A 19312-nucleotide genomic window follows, 5' to 3' on the forward strand; every position below is an offset into this window, starting at 1 on the left:
AAGATGACAGTAGGTGCATAAGCGTACTCGAGCTGTTAGTGCCTCTAATTTAAGATTTCCTATGCACTGAAGTGTAGCGTGCCCTAGAGAATGGATGCAATTTAAAACTGCTTTTCAGAATCCAGTAGAGATTGCCAGAGGGTTTTATTGCTGTGTGTTCAAAAGATCCTCCTTTAGAGTGTTCAACTTCAGGTAACAACAGTCTTTAACACACCCCAGCCTGTGTCACCAACAAAACCAACAGACATTCTCAGCAGGGTGTAAGGACAGAAATAAGGAGTTGTGGTTCCCAGAGCAATCGAAATTGGGCCATTTTATATTAGTGCATAGAAATTATACAGTGCACAAAACTTTTACTACTCAACAAAAGTTGATAAGGAAATAGTTAATTCCCTTTCAGTTTTGCAGTTAGTGTACACACCCACCAGATGGAGCTTCTGGCACCAGTGGAAAATTCCAGAAATTGAGCAAGAATGAGAAGTGTGTGAATGACTTAGAAGATCCCTGTCTGCTGGACTGCAGAAAATGTTTTTCTAACCTTTAAATAAACCATGAATGGAGAGTAAGATACATCAGCCTTACTGATTCCTTTCACTACAACTGTCTTCCATAGAAGTTCTTCCTCTGATGGGAAGTTGGGAGTCCTTAGTGCAAGAGTTACTAACCTGAAGCTAGACAGGAAGCTCCAAACAAAAGAGGTAACAGTTTCATAAGCCCTTGCTGACAACTGCATATAACCACTGAAACAGCATGTTCAGGTTTTAGCCTAAGAATTTCCTCTGAAGGATTAAGTCGGGGGTTTTTTCAGTACCACATTTTAGATGGCCTTCTCTCCTCTCCTGCAGCAGTATTTACACAGGATGTCAGAGAAGTGGTGTGAAACAATCCTTTTCACACCACTTGGCAGTTTTTTGGGGAGTGGCTGATTTAATCTCTGAAGAGATTTTTAGGGTTTTTTCTATTTTTATGCAGGGACTTTAAAGAAATAGACTGTTTGTGAGGGGCAGTGGTAGCAGTTTCATGTGCACAGTGCTGCAGAAGTTTTACAATGCTTTGACCAGCGAGAAAATACATTTGTTGATTTTCTTCAGTTCCAATAATTGTAGTTTTCCAGAGGCTGTGACTTGGGTTTTCTGTTCACTTTTTAATCTTTTCAATGTGCCTCATCCTGTTTTAAATGCAGACACAAGTTAAAGGACTTTGCCTATAGAAACAAGTTAAAGGGCTTGGGGGCTTGTGCTTGCTGATGTATTAACGTAGGGTTGAATTCAAGCGCTGGTCTAACATGGCAGCTGTACACACAGAATAGTTACCTAGTTTGAATTGAGAGGTGTGTGTTAGAAGTTAGCTAAAGACTTCCACATTACATGGGCAGAAGCTTGGTGCTGCAGATGATTGTGCTGAGGAGATGCTGTTTAAAATGTTGCCATGAGAAGGGAGCGCATGCTGTTACAAAACAGCCTCCATCCTAGGATTATAGCGGATTTGAAAATGAGCCCTTAGTTGTCTGGCATTTCAGATGTTCAGTTAAACTGCAAATCTCATTACCTTCACAGGAGATGTGGGTGCACAGCCCTCTGAAAACTAGGCCAGAAACGCTTAAATAAGGAGGAAAGAGAAAAGTCCATCAGAAGGAAGTGAAAATGCATCATGTAAGCCAGCCATGGACGTGTTGGGAGTAGATTCTTCATTCATTCAGTGCAGGGAGGGGAGATATTTAATTGTAATCAAGGAAATTTCTGGTAGTTTTCAGTTCTTCCGACTTCTTCATTCTCCCTTACGCTTCTCCTGATGTTATTTTTGATCTGCTTGCTTTTCCCTGAGATACCTTTCTGCTTCCTGACTATCACTCTTCCTTGCTCAGCTGTCCTGGAATTGTCGGGTCCCAGTGTCCCAGCTTTGCTGCAGGGACAGGCCATCATTGTCTTCATGTGAATATAGAATATTACACACCATCATACTATATAGCATCATTTATCCTGCATACAAGAGGAGGCTGCTTTTCTATTGCTGTGGGAACCATCAGTAGGTTAATTTTGTTCCATATTTTTCTTGCATTTTAAGAGATTTCACTCAATGTTTCACTAAGCCTTCTTTGCAAATGTATTTCATGGCTGGCTTTTTAGAACGTGCTTCTAAACGCAGTTAGCTGGGCAAATGATTTAAAGTAGACCTTGTTTTAAATGCAGTTGGAATAGGGAGATAAAGAGCAGTTTCAAGAAACAAACAGTCAAAGACATACAGCTGTTGCCAGCTCTGATACACTGTGTTGTGCTGTTATATGTAAACCAAGCTTAAATACTATCAAAATAAGGGCTAAAATAAAAGATTTTAGGATTATATAAAGTCAGAAAAATGCCAGATGCTTGGTGATTCTTGTCAGCAACACAATGCAGGGAAACGATCCTCAGTCTTTGGGAGGCCCCGCATGGGATGAAGTACTTCCCAGTGCTCAGTATTTGTATCTTCAGCCTGATACACTAATTGTCACTGACCTGCTCTCAAGGCTGATCAGTCCTCATCGGGAAGTGTGCTTTTTGCAATGAGGATTCAGTGGGAGAGGGGAGAGATACAGGGACACAAATCCTAGTTAGAAAATAATCCAGTATGAAACAAAATAACCCATCATCCTTCTCTGCTGAAGAGGTGGCTAGTGGTCTTTCAAAAACAGTCTGTACTTGAAGCTGCAGATACTCTGTCTGAGTAACATTTTTAAACCATAAAACCCTATATTACTTGAAAAAGTAACTATAAATGACTGGACAGATATTGCTTTTATAAACTTTAGTTTTGGTTGTTCCAGACTTCACAATACTGATGTTATGTCTTGTGCTTCCAGTCTGTTCACGACTGAGTTTCTGTCCATGGGTGATGTGGGTTGAAGAGGTATCAGACTTCCTACAGAAGTACAATCATTTACATGCCATTACCCAAAACCTCACATCCTCCCTCCTACTAGCAGCATTGTAACTGGAAATTTTCATTTGAATACTTCCCAAATGAACGTATATGTCCTTAGGGTGGTGGCTGACAGCCATGTCACCTCTCTGATCTCCCATTGTCTTGTAATTTAATGCGGGACTGTGTTTGTATGGTTACCTCCTAGGAAAAATTACCTGTACAAGGAAGCACTGTTGATACTCATCATGTGCACCTCATTTACAGAGGGTGCAGCTATGCTGCAGGTACTGATAGCTCAGGTGAGGTGTAAACTGAGGTCCTAACTCCTTCAGTCAAAAGGTTCTATGAAATGTGAATAGGAGCATTTGTCTCTGCATCCTGCTGGATTTCTGAATTGGATAACTTCACTGAAATCTGAGCACTAAAAGGTACCTCAGGTAGAATCACCCACCAAAATGTGTTTAAGTCACAAGCCTGCTAAAACTTCCTGCAGCACTGTTGACTTGCTGGAGTGCACTCTACAGTAGCTCTGTGTCAGTAAAGGTACCATAAATGTGGTTTATAAGTAGCTTTGGAGTCCTTTGCAATGGAACATACATTATAAATGTAAGATTGCCCTTACTACGTTTCTCATCTCTTGTCTTTAACACTTTGTTTTGTACAGCAGGATATGATCCTTCTTCTATGTCCGGGCTTTGGCCTCACACAGTAGGTGTAATATAATCCCTGAGGTGGGTGTTCTGGAAGGAGAATTATTTTTGGAGGCTTTTGCATGAAACTTGTCCAATGAGTCTGAGACGCCCAAGCACCATTAATTTCGGAGGTAAATGCCTCATAATTTGTACTGAGTAGATTGGGAAGAGTTAAGATTTTCATTTGGCAAAGTATTGGCAAAAAACAGTTGAAAAGATAGTTCTGTCTGCTTGACGTTTGGACGTTTTGAACTTAAAGGAACATCAACTTGAACTCAAGGAAATTGTGGGTGCGGGGGGGGGGTCTTTGAGCTCAGTCTGGCAGCTTCACTGTGTATTAATCAGTTTTCTGCTTTAAATTTCCTCCCCTCTTTTGGTTTATTAAAACCAACAGAAGCAAAAGTGAAAGATGACTTTGACTGCAAGAGAAATGACCTAAAGTACTTTCTTGCACTGGGGAAAAACCTGTGAGCTGTGATATGGAAGTTCAAATATATGTAATTTAAGTTGAATGTCCCTTTAAGTTATTCCTTGGAATATGCCATTTCTTATTTGAATCTCAATTGAAATGTTTCCTTTCGGAAATACAACTGAAATGGGTTTTATTAAGCTATTTTCTATCATTTGTCTATAATTTGGTCTGTCAAAGTGGGTTGGGATATGTATAAAGGGAGGGGAGGGAACAATACAGTACAATGAAAAGGTAAAGCCAATGGGGGAAAAATCTCCAAAACAACACCACCAAAACAAATGAAAGAAAATAGTTAGTCCCAAAAGAATTTATTTTAAATGACAGATTTTTAATGTCAGTATTTGCCGGGGGGTGGTGGGGTGGGGAGGAAGAATGCATGAAATATGGTTTACTTTAAATTTTATTCATGCTATTGTTATTGGAGTAAAATCAGGTTACTGATAAAATGAGAATGTATATTTAAAGTTAGTAAGTTAAGTTTGCTCTAGTAAACAGCAGGAAAGCAGCTCTGGCATTCGACCAGTAGAGAAAGGAAAGCTGTCTTAAAGATTTAGTGTCTGGATTGCACTTATGATGTTGATCCTGTATTCTTACTGCTTTCTGTTCTTAATTATAACTGTTATTGAGAAATATTTAATACTTAAACCCAGGCTGTCTACTGAGAGCTATCCTGCACTTCTTAATGAAGTAGTTTTTAGCATAATCTGAATTTTCTGCACTAACTTGTTACCAAACTGCATGCATTTTTTTGACTATGCTGTTTCCCTCTGCTGCAGCCCTTCCCTTTTAGTATTGTTATGGATATTAAGAAATTTGGGGTTGAATTATTAGAATGAAAACCATGGGGTCATGATCTGTACCTAACAAAGGCAATTGACAAGAGTAGTGGGTTTAAGTGTGTGGGGCGGTGTATTGTGTAGGGAAAAGGAACAGCTTTTAGAATAAGGGTTTGAAACATTGCTTTTTCTGTAGGAAAAAGATGGAGTATTGCATGCTGGGAACAAGTGCTTTCCATAAGGTAGCTAAATTTTAAAAGTACATTTGTTTCATTCTGTTTTAGGCTTTGCTTAAGTTTCTAATCTAGTAATTTTGTCCTTTCTGCAGTTTTCAGTTTGCTTAGACCTCTGCAAAACTCTCTTCTAAACCAAAATTCAAACCTAAACCAAACCCCCAAACCTGGGCCACAACTGCAGTATGTCATTTCTGAAACATTGTGCAATGTGTATGGAAGAGTATTCAGAGGATATTAGTTAATAGTATAAATCCTTTCTTTAGTCTCTTTTGTTTTCCATGATTTCAAAATTGCAGCTATTAACAGCAGTGAATTTAAAGATGTGAATGTGTTGGGTGACTACAAATGACCAAAAGTAAATGAATTTGCTGAAAGGTAGTTTGCATTGATACCTCTTAAAACCAACCGACCAAAAACCCAAACCAACAAAACCCAAAAGCCCCACTCATCAGGAATACCTCAGCAGAACTCCAAGTAAATGGTCACATTCTTTTCTCCTTTGTTCTTGTGAATAGCAAGACAGTGTACTTGGAGGAAGTCTGAGTAGATGAGTCAGGACTTATTTCATTAACTGCAGTTAAATGTTTTGGCCACATTTCCCAAGGAAACAAAGCTTATACAATTTTTCAGATTGTGGCTTGTCTCCTAATCCCCTCTCCCTCCTCCCAGCCAAAACAAAGTTGGCCATTTTCAACCAAATTTAGTAGAGGTCACAAAAGATAAATGAGCACCTTTAAGTTAAAGGTTATCTCCAGTAAGAGAAGAAACTGAGGCTTGAACATTCACAAGTTTCCTTCACAACTCTCCTATGAGCCTGTTCCTTCAATTGGATGCAGCGATGCCAAGTGGCTGCTAAAAACTCTGTGGGAGAAATTGTAAGGGGGAGGGAAAAGAAATCACACTGCTTAGGTCCAGGATCGTAGGGGGTTGACTTTTCAGTGCTGGATGTGCACCAATTCAGAGGTGCCAGCTAGGTGTTCTGCCTGGAGCTGAACATAGCAACTTGCCTGTCATTATCTAATGTGGAGCTAGCAGGGGGTTATGAAAGGAAGAGAAGCAGTAAATTATCTTGGCTTAGTATTTGAAGTATTCAGCTCCAAATGAGAGTTGTTGGTGCCTGACTGAGTGCATGTATAGTATATTATTCCATGGATACGATATTATTACAGGTACAGCAGCAGCTCATGATGCCCCGTAAAGCTTTTCTTTCCCAGAAAGAAAAGCAGGCTCGTGCAAGGGAAAGGGATATGTTAAAAAAGAGGAGGAGGCGACAAGACTATCTCAAAAGAAGCGTGGAGCCGCAGAAAAATGCAGAAACAATAAAATGGCACAGGGATGATGAGAAGAGGAGAGAAAATGAGCAAGTTAAGGACAAAGATATCAAGAAGCGGTGGAGACAGGATGAGAGAGAACGACGAAAGAATGTGGACGCTATGAATTGGTGCTATGAAAGGGAAGATGAGAAGAGGGAAAATGAGCGAGGTAAGGACCAAGAAGGCCAAGAACCAGCAAAGAAAAGATGAGGAGGAGAGGGGGAAAGAGTGATGAAAGGACGGACCTTTTGAAGCAGCAGAGGGATGATGAGGGAGAGAGGGGAAAAGATAGAGTAAAAACAGTTCCATTTTATAAGCATGTGCAGATGTAACAGAAAATACTAGTATCTTTGCTTCAAACTGATAGGAAATCTGTTAATACACTGAAGTTCTTACACAGCTAATTATTTTAAGACAAGGTTGATCTGAGTATAGATGCCTACAAACTCAAAGTCACAATGGGATAGAAAAGGGTCGGTTTACACATTACTTATAAAATTGTCTGGTTGACACACATGCTCACACCTAATACCTGCTTCAGCAGTACAGGTGATAATACTGTGTTTCAGACCACCAAAAATGTCAGGCTTTCTCAGTCTTCATAATCTGAGTAAATGAGAGCATAAGGAAAGGAAGGATCAACCAAACATGCTCGTAATAGAAGGTAAAGCCAATGGTTTATTTTATTCTTTTTAATAATGTGCCCAAGAGATAGTTGTAGTTACATCCCCTGGTTTATCCCAAGGTGAATTATTTAACGAAAGTTGTATGGAAGTGTAAAATTCACAGAATGCTTTTAAGAAGCAGTCAGTTCAAGAGATGCACATCTCCGTGTCATCAAACCAGTTGTCATCACATTTGACTTGATAAATTCAGCCAACACCTCGGCCCCAAATCTGAAAAACTGATAACCATTGGGTAGTTATACTGTAGTAGGCAAACTCCTTCTAATGTTGGAGTTTAATTAAATTTTATCTATTTTTTTTTTTTTTTTTTATCTGGAGTTATAAAATGTTGTGTGTAGGGAGTCTGCAGTAGCCCTAGCACATGAGTTGCAGCTTATGAAACAGCCAATGGATTTATATTATGGCCTTTGGAAGTCCTACTCCCATTTAGAAACTTGAACCCCTCAAGTAAAAGGGATGGTGCCTTTGCCCACATGATGGGTGTTTGCTCCCATCTTTACAGCTGGGGTTGTGGAGCCCTTCTTGGAAGATTAGGTTGCTTTGCCTGCAAGGGTGTTCACAGTAAGCACTGGGGGAAAGGCCTGTCACACTTCATCTTTGGTGAAACAGTGCCACCTCTAACCAGGAGTAAAGAAGTACCTATCTAGGAATGAGAAACTGAGTCAGTTGTCCTCATCTTTTGAGGTTTCTGTATTTAAAGTATGTTTGGTTTAGGATTAAAGATCTACACTTTTTGTACTCCATAAGAGCATTCTGCACCCCTGGTTTGACTGATCAGTTATGGAGAGGCAGCCTGGAAGGACACAGCCACAATAACAGAGTTGTGTAAATAACAGGATTGCTCATTTCTTTATGGCTCTGTACTGAATGTGGCTGAATAATTTTATTACTCAACAAAACCAAAATTGTCAACATTGTGAATATGCGTAAAGCTTTTTCTTTTAGTGCTGGTCCTTTCAGTGTGCTTAAGGAGTAGCATGGGGGTAAATGTTACTTATTATGAGTAACTTTACATATTTCATTGTGAGGGAAAAATGCTCTCACAATGAGGTAGCAGCTTTCCACCTCTCTCTTCCTGTGAGGTTTTCATTGCAGGCCTGAGAACCATCAGCTGAGAAAATAAATTGTATGTGAAGAAAATTGATAAATGCATGTACAAAAGAGCTTTTGCTTCCAGCGGCCTTGTTTTTATTTCTGTAACTTTTTTTTCATTCCTGATTTTCACTCAGGACTCACTAGGAAATTTTGATTTGTAGCTTTCCTTTTCTTGATTGACGGCTGCTTCTCAGTTCTGTCAACCTAGATAAACAGAACTGTGTTCATACATTTCCAAAGGAAATAAATGGAATAACCAGCTAGTAACTTTGCAGTTACTCCTGTAGCATCACCAGCAATGTTGGCATCACACTTTTCTTGTATGGAGGAGAGGGGGAAGTAAAATTAAAAAACCTGTGTTCCACTGGCTTGGTTCCACCACTGGATGGGTACTTCAGCAGAATTAGTGGCCATTGTAAGGAGCATAAGGATCTCTAGTCTGCTCATACAGGTTTGAGATGTCTGAGTAAGAGGAAAATGCACCAGGGACTAGGGTTTTCTTGTTTATAGCTTTGGGGGATTCCATAACTGTGTTCCACTTCCCATTTCACAGTGATGCTCTTCGCAAACCTTGTGAAGACATCTTCCTCAGTGAGATGTCTAGGATCGCCTACAGCTCTGTGCTGGCTGCTCATGGAAGGCTTTCCTAATGGTACAAACCCACAGTGTTGTAGTCAGGAAATGGTGTCATTTTCAGTTAAGCATAAAGAGAAGAAAACCTCCGTCCCGGTTCCTTTACGCAGCAAGATTTTCCTCCAGATTTCTTTAGGTCTGTGATTTTAGAAATTCCTTATGCTTGCTGCTTGTTAGAGCTGTAACAAAGCTCAAACATGAAACAAGCATAGTAAGCACTTTAAATAATATCCAGAAATGAAAATGACATGATGAGGCAGATTTGGAATATTTGCTGAAGATTTGAGTTGAGAGGAAAAGGCTGTCTTGTTCGAAAGTGATGCATCTTTCCCACAATCAGAATAGCATTGTTACCTTGCGGGTGCTTTGTAGCTGTACACTACAGGATCCTCTATTTCATTGTTCTAGCTAAAGCTGGCAGGGCTGACACAGGCTAACATCTGTTACCTGATGGTACCAAAGGTAGCAGGCTGCAAGGCAGCTCTTCTGATGAGGTCCAAAATACAAAAGACCTACTGGAGAATTCAGATTTTAGTTATAGTAAAATAGAAGCAGCTTTGGGGGTCTAATGACAGATGGAAGCTTTCTCTTTTAACACCTCTGATAATTTGACTGATGTGGGTTTTTTGCTGTTCTTTCCCTCTCATGTTTCTTATCCTGTCTCCCTTCCTTTAAGGTTATAGTTCTCAAGTTGTGAATACAGCCTATTGTGTATAAGATCAGTATTCATTCATAAGGGAGGACTGTTGTTAACTGTTACAATATAGACATTATGAACATTATAAAATACAGACAATACAAACATTGTGCAGTATGTTACAATGTAAAGCAGGCATGCAGTAATGTATTTTACATTAATTAATTTTCTATATAATGCACAGTAATCTTAACTCTTTTTTTGACTCAGTTCTCCAAGTGATTCCAGTCCCTTGGTAACTCATGTGTTAAAGGGCTGAACTGCATGGCCATGTTAACTTGTGCTTGAAGCTGATGCAGTAGGGATAGTTTATTAAATGGTAAAAGTGGTTTAAAATCACTTATAATAACATAACAGAAGGATATGTCAGACTTCACATTCTGCTTGTCTTTAGAATAGTGACTGCAATCATTTCCATCTGGAATTTGAAGCGCTAGTAAGAGTAGCAAGTTGGTGAAGAGGCAATTTGGAGCTGGAAGCCCCTGCAGTCTATCTAGAGGCTAAAATGCGGGTTTTCTTGAAGAAGAAAAAAGTGGTATGCTGAAGAATGTGGGGTTTGTTGAAACTTCCCTGTGACTATGTGGTGGTTAATTCCTGGGCCAGACCTTGTTTCCTTTCTGGGTGTTTTTGTCATGCCATACTATTAGAAGTCTTGATTTCCTGTCTTAGGATATTTGCACTATTCAGTTTCTAAAACTAAGCAGAATTTTTCCTCCTGCTCACACTTGTGCTCCTGAGAGGATTTCAGGGCAGTGCACATTTTTTTCCCTTGCTAGTATTTTCGTTTACCGACAAGATTAGACCATTGAGTAGAGAGAAAAAGCCTTTTGCTGTGAAACAATGCTAACCTTAAAATGAGGTCCCTTTTCATTAAGGCAGTGAACCTGAGTGCTTTGAAAACACTGAAGGAGCCTTTGATTTTAAACAACGGAGGTGCAGTGTTGGTCCCTCTTTTCACCTGTGTTTTCAGTTGCTGCCTAAATGTTGGCCATAATTATTAATCTAAATCAGTCAGCCTATATTATGTCCTGGCCCATTCCCATTTCAGGATGTGATTCTATTGCGTGAGCTGAGCTCCTGGTTCCTGTGGAATTCTCAGACTTCAGAAGTCTGTGGCCATTCTGAGGTTATAAAATGCACGTATCAGAACTGCACTTGAGATTAAATTCTTCCTTCCTGGGACTCTTCCAGCCTCTTTAAAGCCAAAGAGAGTGCTTCAGTTCTTCCAAACACAATACCTTGTGCACACTTGGTACATGGTATTTTGTCAACTCTCATAACTGTTGTTCCTCTGCCTACCTTGCAAATATTTCTTGCTTTTTCACAAAAACCTTCCCTCCCATTTCCCCCTTCAGATTTTTGGATGAAGATCTGAGAGTACTTCGTTCAGGCCTTTTTGTTAACACATGTGCACTAGCCAGGAAACTTGTCTTAGCTCCTTGTTCATGCATTGCATGATGGCTGTTACCTGTAGAAGTGAAATAGTACTGCATGAAGTTTGTCTAAAATAGTTACATTTTGAAGATGCAAAGACCTATGAAATGAAAAACTGAAGTACACTGTTTCTAATTTAGCAGTGATATTTTGCTCTTTTATAGCTTGTTTTTCCTGCTTACATTTGGCTACTGAATTATTCTAGGAATCAGTACCTGGCTGTGGACTAGACCTTTGTGCTGGGTACTGCTTAAATACAGAGCAAAAGAAGGTTCCTCATATTTCTTACTAAGTTAGTCTGCTTGCTTTACCCTTATTTTGTGACTGTCAGCTGTTTTGTTAGAAAGTCAGGTGTTCTGTGTACCAGCACACTAAAAATGAGGGAGCTCTTCAGGATTTCTTGTCACTGGGTTATTGATCCATTTTCTGAGGCACCTGAAGATCCTACATGGATATTTCTTATAAGGACATTGTTGATCTTGGTTTTCAGTAATCATTTATTCTCTCCACCCAGCTCTAAAGTGTAGATGATGTGTAAGAGATGTTCCAGGTGTCCTCTCTCAGGCATCAACTTTTGATCAGAAAAGGATACCTCATTTCCAGAATAGCATTAATGTCTAAGTGACGACTGGAGATGCTTAATCCCAACTGGGTTTTTTTTGATTGTGATGTCCACAATCAAGGATGTGCCAGCAGTGTTGTATATATTGCACTTTAAATTGGAGTGAGTTACTGTAAATGGAAACGAATGGAAATGCTAAAAGGTTTTTGTAGTCGCAAACTAATAAAATCAGACTATCTCCACTAGCTAGGAACAAATTGTTAAGAAACTTGCTAAATAAAAGGAATTTTATTTGCTTAAAGGTAAGGGTTTTCTTAAGATCAGGTGAGTTGGATTCAGGTACCAAGCAGAGTTTGCAAAGTAAGGTTGAGCTTAAGTTTTCAGATGTGAAGATCTGATTATATCCTCAGTTATGATGTGTTGCAATAGGAAGATCTTGATAGTTTCTTTAAGACTGTGAGGCAGGCAAAAGGGCAGAGGCAGCAAGGTGGTGCAGACAGAATAGAGATTTCGTTTTCAGGCAGTCCTGAATTTGCTTTCCTTATCACTTGAGTTTATATATATCATGTTGTATTTGGCGTGTCTCAGTATATTGGACATGCTAATTAAGAGAAAGCATTTGTTTCTTTGGTGAAGAAGTTGTTAGTGGCATTTGTACTAAAATAAGCTATTTGATTGAGACTTGTGGCTGACTTTCAGTTCACAAGTGATTACTGCCTGAAGACAAACTCTGTCCTGACTCGCTTTGTTATGAGAAAAAATAAAAGGTTTCTTTACAAGCAAAATGAGAATATTCTTTTAAGTGGCGACTTTGGTTTTGAAGGCAACACCACAACTTGCTACGTGCTTTAAAATGTAATGTTTTAATGCACTGATGTTTGCTTAGTTGATATTAATACCTTGAGTTGTTCTGGAATAACATTGCTAGGACATTATCTCCTTGGATTTGAAGTTCACTTGAAAATACTCATTCAAATCCTGAACACACCTGCCTGTACTGCTTCATGTAGCTCTTGATGAAAAAATTAGAGCATACAGGTAGCTATGGAGAAGCTACTGAACCATCACTGAACCAACGCAACAGAGTGAGAGCAACGCTTACTCAGTGCCTTTAGAGAAAAGGAATTAGTGGAGCCATGATTAATGGCTTGGCTACATTAATATTTTTCACTCTGGCTCCATGAACTGCAGCAGCAAGAGCTTTGAATCAATGGATGTTCTTGAGTTAAATCAAAACTGTATTACTTTATTGTAAGTTAGTGTTCAGAGCCATGCCTTCAATTCTGCTTAAGGGAAGAGAGGGAATAGAAAGTTAAGGAAGCATGTTTTCTTACCAATTTGCGATCTGTGTTGGAGGATATAAATCTACTTTGCACTATGTGGTATTTTTTTGGTTTCCCATTAATGCAGTTCTAGTATCACCCAAGTCAGATCTGGTTTAAGTCATAAAAAAAGTGACAGTGGGCTCAGCATTGAAAGCTATTTCATAGTGACTGGCCTAGGAGAAGAAACTGCAAATTGGAGTTGCTTTTTCCATCTGGAAGTGTTAAACTTCACTTATGATTTCAACTACAGATCAAAACTAAAGGAAATGGTACTACTTGAGTATTGCAAATAGGACGCAACCTCACTAAAGCATTTGCACTAAGCAATAAGCTGTTAGGAGTTGGAATTCTCAGACAACAGCATTTTTTCCCATTAGTCTTTACCATCTTTTAAGCTCATTTGTTACTAATACTTCACAGAATTGGTGTTGCTGGTCCTCAGCCCTATTGTTAAATATTTTCAATTACTGTGCATGCCTTTCAAATGGACCTGGCTCAGCTTTAAGCTGTATCAGATGCTTCAACAATTGAGGCAAAATTGCATCCTTCAAATAATATTTTTAGTAAAGAATTTTTAATTCTATTTATTGAAGTAACTAAATTTAATATTGCTCTGAAATACGTAATTGTACTCTTTGTGGTCTTAAATTTTTTGATACAATTTCTCAGCACAAATTCCTGTTTGCAAGGTAAATAACCATTAACGTTTTCAAAAGCTCTTGCACCATTTCTGTGCCTGTACTTTGTCATAAATGGCATTATTTTTATTTTTACTTACTCCAAAAGCATGTTCAGTGCAAATAACAGAATATAGCCTCTGCCCAGAGGTGCTCACACAGTAAAACTGATACCAGAGCTTGGGCAAAGATGGATAGAAGAGCAGGGCAGAACTTGGCATGTTCTGTAGTTACTTAATCAAAGCCTTACACACACAGTACAGAGTTATAAAGTCTTAAGTATGTAGACAGCGATTTTCTTCTCCTCAATGTGTGCCTTAAGCAATAGCTCTTAATACAAGAAGGAGGAAAGGGACATGTGGATAAATTCAGAATTTCAAAGTAACAAGAAGTTAAAACTCGGATTCAACCCTTATTTCCTGGTCCTTTATGAGGATTAAAAATAATTCACTGGGCAGGAGTGAGCAGCAGTCAGAAAGGATGACATGAATCACAGTCACATAGGGAGTGTCTTAGGCCTGGGTGCTGTCTGGGTTGCAGGTGAAATACTTGATTAGAAAAGACTAGGAATGAGAATGGATACAGTGTTTAAAAAAAGAGCAGTTCATGGTTTCCCATACAAAGTCATTAAAGGCTTTAGAGGGAGTAACTGGGAAGAGAGCAGTTTGCTGCCGTGATCTGTTTAATCCTCACCTTCTCCAAGATGGCAAAGAATGCCTGTAGAAGTGCTCTTCAGAGCTTCATTAGGGGTCCTATTATGAGGCTTGTAAGTGACTCTGTTAGAAGGTATTTCACTAGAATGGTAATTTCTCATATTTCTAAAGTGTGTTTGAATGTCCCTAAAATGAAGGTGCCAGATAAGATACAGAACAGCAACGTTTTTCTTATGAACTTAGTTCTGATTTTTTTCCAATTCTAATCCTTTTCACTGAAACTAGAGTTAACTGAAACACCTCTGCAGTCACAGAAATTAATATACTTGCATTAGAGTTTTGTATGTGAAGAGATCAAGATGGGTTTGATTATACAAAGTCCTTGTTACTTGGAGGAAATTAATACAGAGCATTGAAATACCGCTTCCCCCCCCCCCCCCCCCCCCCCCCAGCCTGTGCTGTTTGAAAATGATTATCATTAGTCGCTTTGCATGATGTGTCTAACTTCATTATTGCAAGTAACTATAAGTGAGTAATTTGGAATCCCTGAGGTTTATAGGCAAGGTCTGCACTCTTATTTTACTAGCTTTGGTTTCCTAGTTTTGATCTAGGGCTGTTTCAAATGACACTGTTTGCTTCAGTGGCCAGCCCCAGTGCAGGTACCAAAACCCTTAATGATCAGAGCTGCTTTGGTACTTCTGAAAACTTTCCTGTAGATCTTTATATAAACTCAGGCTTGTTTCCATTTAGTTTCTGATTTCTAGTTGTGATGTGAATTCTAAAGGTCATGATAGGTTTATCCTCTTACCCAGGAGCTAGTTCTGAATTCATTGAGTTTGAAGAGAGTAGAGCCTAGCAGCACTACTTGTAGGTTCTGAAACTGATTGAAGTGGTTTGTACTAGCACTGTTACATGCAGAACTTGCCAGTTTTGTTTTTTCTGAACCTAAACAGTGTTGTTAGTGACTGCCCTAAGTCTTGCCCAGTAAAAGTTGATAGAAGTATGAAGATAAAAAGGCTAGTGTGCAAACAGGTAATACTTTAAAGCAGTCTGCATGATAGTGCATATAGAATGGTTGGTTTTGATCAGAGAGAGTTGCTGTAATCACAGCCCATATCCTTTGTACTTTGAGAATTTCTTACTAAGCTCTTTGTAGCCTAGCCCTTGCCCTTGATCTCATGATAAAAGGGGAGAATTCTTGTCTAAAATTCTTAATGGCTGCAAACTTCTGTTAACTCTGCATTGAAAGTGTTTGAAAAATACTCAAACTGCAAACATAAAACCCCCAGGTTTTAGTTGATGTAGGCAGCCTTTGGCCTTACAGTACATTAATTTGTTGGTATGAATCAAACCTTTCATTGTTCAAACAAAGCAATATTTCTGAATTGGCTCAGAAATGTTAATGATCAAAAATGCAGGTTTTATCCTGTGGGGCGATAGCCTTGATGCAACAGGCCACTGAAGACTAGGGAACAAAATAACTCTGGCACTTGCTATTTAAGAAGCTTCTTTCCCTTCTCTTTGAGAGAATCCTACCTTTTTGTGGCTGGCTCCACCCTCACTTCCACAGGAACTGTACATGTTCAGGGACTTTCAGGTTTCTGCCATTTCGCACCTTCTTAAAGTGAAGATCACTTGATGCTGATTGTTCTGTAGCTGAGCAGGCACTTACTGTAACAATAGCAGCATGCAGCCTGACAACTCCTGCATACACAAAATAAAAGTAGTTATTAGTATTTGGAAGAAGTCTCAGTGGCAATGCTTGAATCTGGGAATCCCTGTATCTTAAAATCTTAGACTTTGTTTTAGCCGGATAGCCCCAGTCATTAACATACAGTTTAATTGTGTGGGGAACTGAAAGGGAGGGTTGTCTTTTAGGCTGAAAATACCCAGCTACACTTAGAGGTGTTAAACCATCATCTCTTGTGCTTTTTCCAGTGATTTATATCTCTGAAGGGCTCTAACCAAGCTTTCAGGCCCCAACTTAATAGAAGAATGTATGCTAAACAGCTTGTCAGCCATTTAAAGCTATAATACAGTACATGGAGGAAACAGTATTAATTTCTTGTCCTGTCTGCAGCTGAATGCAAGAAACATCTCCCTCACTGAAGAGATACCGTTAAATCTGTTGCAAGACTGACACAGACCTTGAAGCTCAACTCACATCAGTTAGGATGCATCTGCACGAAAGATAAATTGAGGTTTTAAGTACTTGAGCATAGGGGGCAAACTTCATGTAAATAGAAACACTTAAAAAAGAGTTCTACCCAGATGCAGCTTATTACTCCTGCAATAGTCGTTACAGCAGCCTGTTGGGTTCTCAAGTGCTCTCAAGTTTGTCAGTATCTAGCTTTATGGCCAGGCTCATTTAAGAACAAGTCAGACAGAAAATGTGGTAGTTTCTTAGTTAATGGTACAGCTCTGATACTGAGTTGTATGGGTAAAATAAGACAGCAAATGACTAGTAATTAATTAACAGTGCAAGACTCCATCAGACACATTTGACTTAAACCTTTTCTCTTACTTTCTTTTTCAATAGAAACTATGTTCCAACTTCCTGTCAACAACCTTGGCAGTTTAAGAAAGGCCCGGAAAACTGTGAAAAAAATACTTAGTGACATTGGTTTGGAATACTGTAAAGAACATATAGAAGTAAGTATTACACCTCCCAAATGCTGCAGTTAGAGTTCAGAGCTCCAGAGTCAGTGGGGCTGGGAGGCCTTCGGTGTATGATGACATTTATTTTTCAGACCTGCTTTGCAAAATGTTAAGTTTTTACTTTGAGTTTTGGAAGAATCCCCTGTATCCTGTTCCCACACCACAGCCCTCTGTTTGCATCGGCCTCTGAGAATGATTTCTGGGGGTCTGTCTGAGCCTGGTTGTTTGGGCATTGGTTTTTTTAAGTTCTGTATGAAGTAGGGCTTAACTTGGGATAAAATGTACCTGTAAATGCTTTTTAGAAAGCTTAGTGGAGACAAGATGCACTTCAGGCTGTATGTGACTGACTTGATATCTATTGAAGGTAGGTTGTCTTTTGTTTATGTTGGATGCTTTAAAATAGCATTTGCAAACTGAATATTTAGGAATGAAGTGAGAACTCGGTGTGGTACAGGATGTTCTTGGGGGACAGAAGATGGTCTGAGGTTTGCATGAAGTGTTTGTCACTGCTAACAGTAGGTTAAAGAATTGCCTCTGTACTTGCGTTGGTTCCTAGAAGGGAAGAGTATTTGTGCTGCTCTTCTGGACAAACATCATAACTACCCTCTCGAAGTGCAGCTTTCTCTCCTGAGCACTCAATTGTACTGTCAGTTCAGACACTCTTTGAAGTACTTGGCAAATGATGACCTGTTTGGTTTGGCTTTAGTATTAGTGTCTCTTTAAAGAGCATTTAGGTGAGATGCATAAGAGAAGGAAACGCCAGACCTTCCTGCTTGGGAAATTTGTGGAGCAAGTATCATTTGTAAGGGTAAAATTCTGAACTGGGACAATGTTATTTTCAGTATTTCTGTGAAAATACTGGGTTTGAGTCCTTATGTGCTGCTGTCTTACATACAACGAGGAAATGCAAAGTACTTTGTGATTTTTCTTAATAGGAATTGGGCTTCTTGGACATCATATGTGTGATCAACCTTAAAACTTTTATCTGAATGCCTGTGTGAAATTAATTAAAACCATGAACCTCCAAAGCCCCCCAAACCTAACAATAAACCAAACATCAGAGTTATGATAGTGTCTACATGATCTCAGATGTATAGCACTAGCCCATCTCTATTCTATGACTGCTTGTGAAAAAGGGCAGGTATGCAATTATAGCCTTCGGTTAATTATGAGGATGAGTATTGAAAATAGTTCTTCAGGTGTTTTATGATACTGAGACTATTCACAACTCTTCACCTGCAAAGAGGTGCATTTCAATGCCTACACTTCCTTAATAGTATCTCCTGTCTGCTGGCAGCATTCGAGGATTGCATGGATGCTTGCAAAAGTTGCTTAAGGGAGCAGTTGGTCTGGTTTTGATTCTCTGTACTCTCTTCCCATCTCCCCCTTCTCCAGGATTTTAAGCAGTTTGAACCTAATGACTTTTATTTGAAAAACACTACATGGGAAGATGTAGGATTGTGGGACCCATCGCTTACAAAAAATCAGGTTGGTAATAGTCCATGTTGACACATCCCATTCTGAAGGTGGTTCTTACTAAAGGGCATTGCACAGAGATGCCAGTGGCTTTTGCTGCAGTTTTACCCATTAATCTTCATTTGTCATCAATTGAAGGGGCAGCAAAAGCTGTGCTGCTTTTTTAAAGTAATAATCCTGGTCTTTATCTTGGAGGCATGGATAGCTATGTACTGGAGAACTCACTGCTCAAGAAATCTCACTGACCCTTTGACAGCTGCATATTAAGAGCCTGTTTTCAAGCTTAGCACAATTTCACCATCCTTCAGATCAGCGATTTTATACAGTTAGTGATAAGTTTTTTAGCTGTCCTTCAGTATTTCATAGTGCGTTCTCATAGTGTGACTATGTCCGAGACTTGGTTTAGGCATAGTAGTTCTATACAGCAGAACTAAGTCTCACTTCTGAGATGTTTCTGTGCCAGAAATAAAGGAAATTTGAATTGAGCTGGAAGTTGAGGGAGGAAATAATATTTGATTCTAATTAAACACATTTAAGGCAAGTCATGTGCTCTGCAGTAACCTCTGATGGTACAGTATGCTAACACCAGCACTGACAGAACAATCAGAAGGTTAGAAATCCCTCTACTGAACAAGATCTCTTTTAGCATTTGAAAGATCAGGGATTGCCTCTACAGGAAAGGGGAACCTGCATTATGATGGATTCCTAGTGCAGAGTTAATCTAAAAATACCCCTTTATTACTGTGCTCCACAGAATACACTGGTGATGTCCTTTAGTTAATTCCAGAATAAAAATTGTAATATAAAAGGAGACAGTTTTTGTTTAGTTTGATTTGTTGTATCTTGTCTCCAGCCTCCCGGATGTTTAAGGCTTCAGAACGTGGACAGAAGCATATATTCCTACTTCTTTATGCAGAGGGAGAGTACGACTCTCCAGCTACTTCACATGACCTGTGCACAAGATCTGTGCACAAACGATCTATGCTTGATGCACAAGACTTGTTTTGATGCTCATGATGAATGTTT

At 39.3% G+C, this 19312-nt stretch overlaps 1 protein-coding gene across 20 annotated transcripts in view; it reads left to right on the plus strand.

Annotated features, from left to right (window-relative positions):
• Positions 1-19312, plus strand: part of ADNP (activity dependent neuroprotector homeobox) — a 30833-nt gene that overhangs the window by 6446 nt on the left and 5075 nt on the right. For 7 of the 20 annotated variants that reach the window (XM_080627807.1, XM_080627814.1, XM_080627813.1 and 4 more), the window contains 6 exons: positions 401-698; positions 3566-3724; positions 5038-5083; positions 6247-6559; positions 16692-16804; positions 18206-18298. In XM_080627807.1, coding sequence (XP_080483933.1) covers positions 5045-5083; positions 6247-6559; positions 16692-16804; positions 18206-18298 — 558 coding nt within the window. In that variant the 5' untranslated portion in view covers positions 401-698; positions 3566-3724; positions 5038-5044. The other 13 variants (XM_080627803.1, XM_080627801.1, XM_080627804.1 and 10 more) reach the window with 11 other exon arrangements.

Source organism: Psittacula echo (genome assembly GCF_963264785.1).
Source record: "Psittacula echo genome assembly, chromosome: 12".
NCBI classification, from domain to species: domain Eukaryota; kingdom Metazoa; phylum Chordata; class Aves; order Psittaciformes; family Psittacidae; genus Psittacula; species Psittacula echo.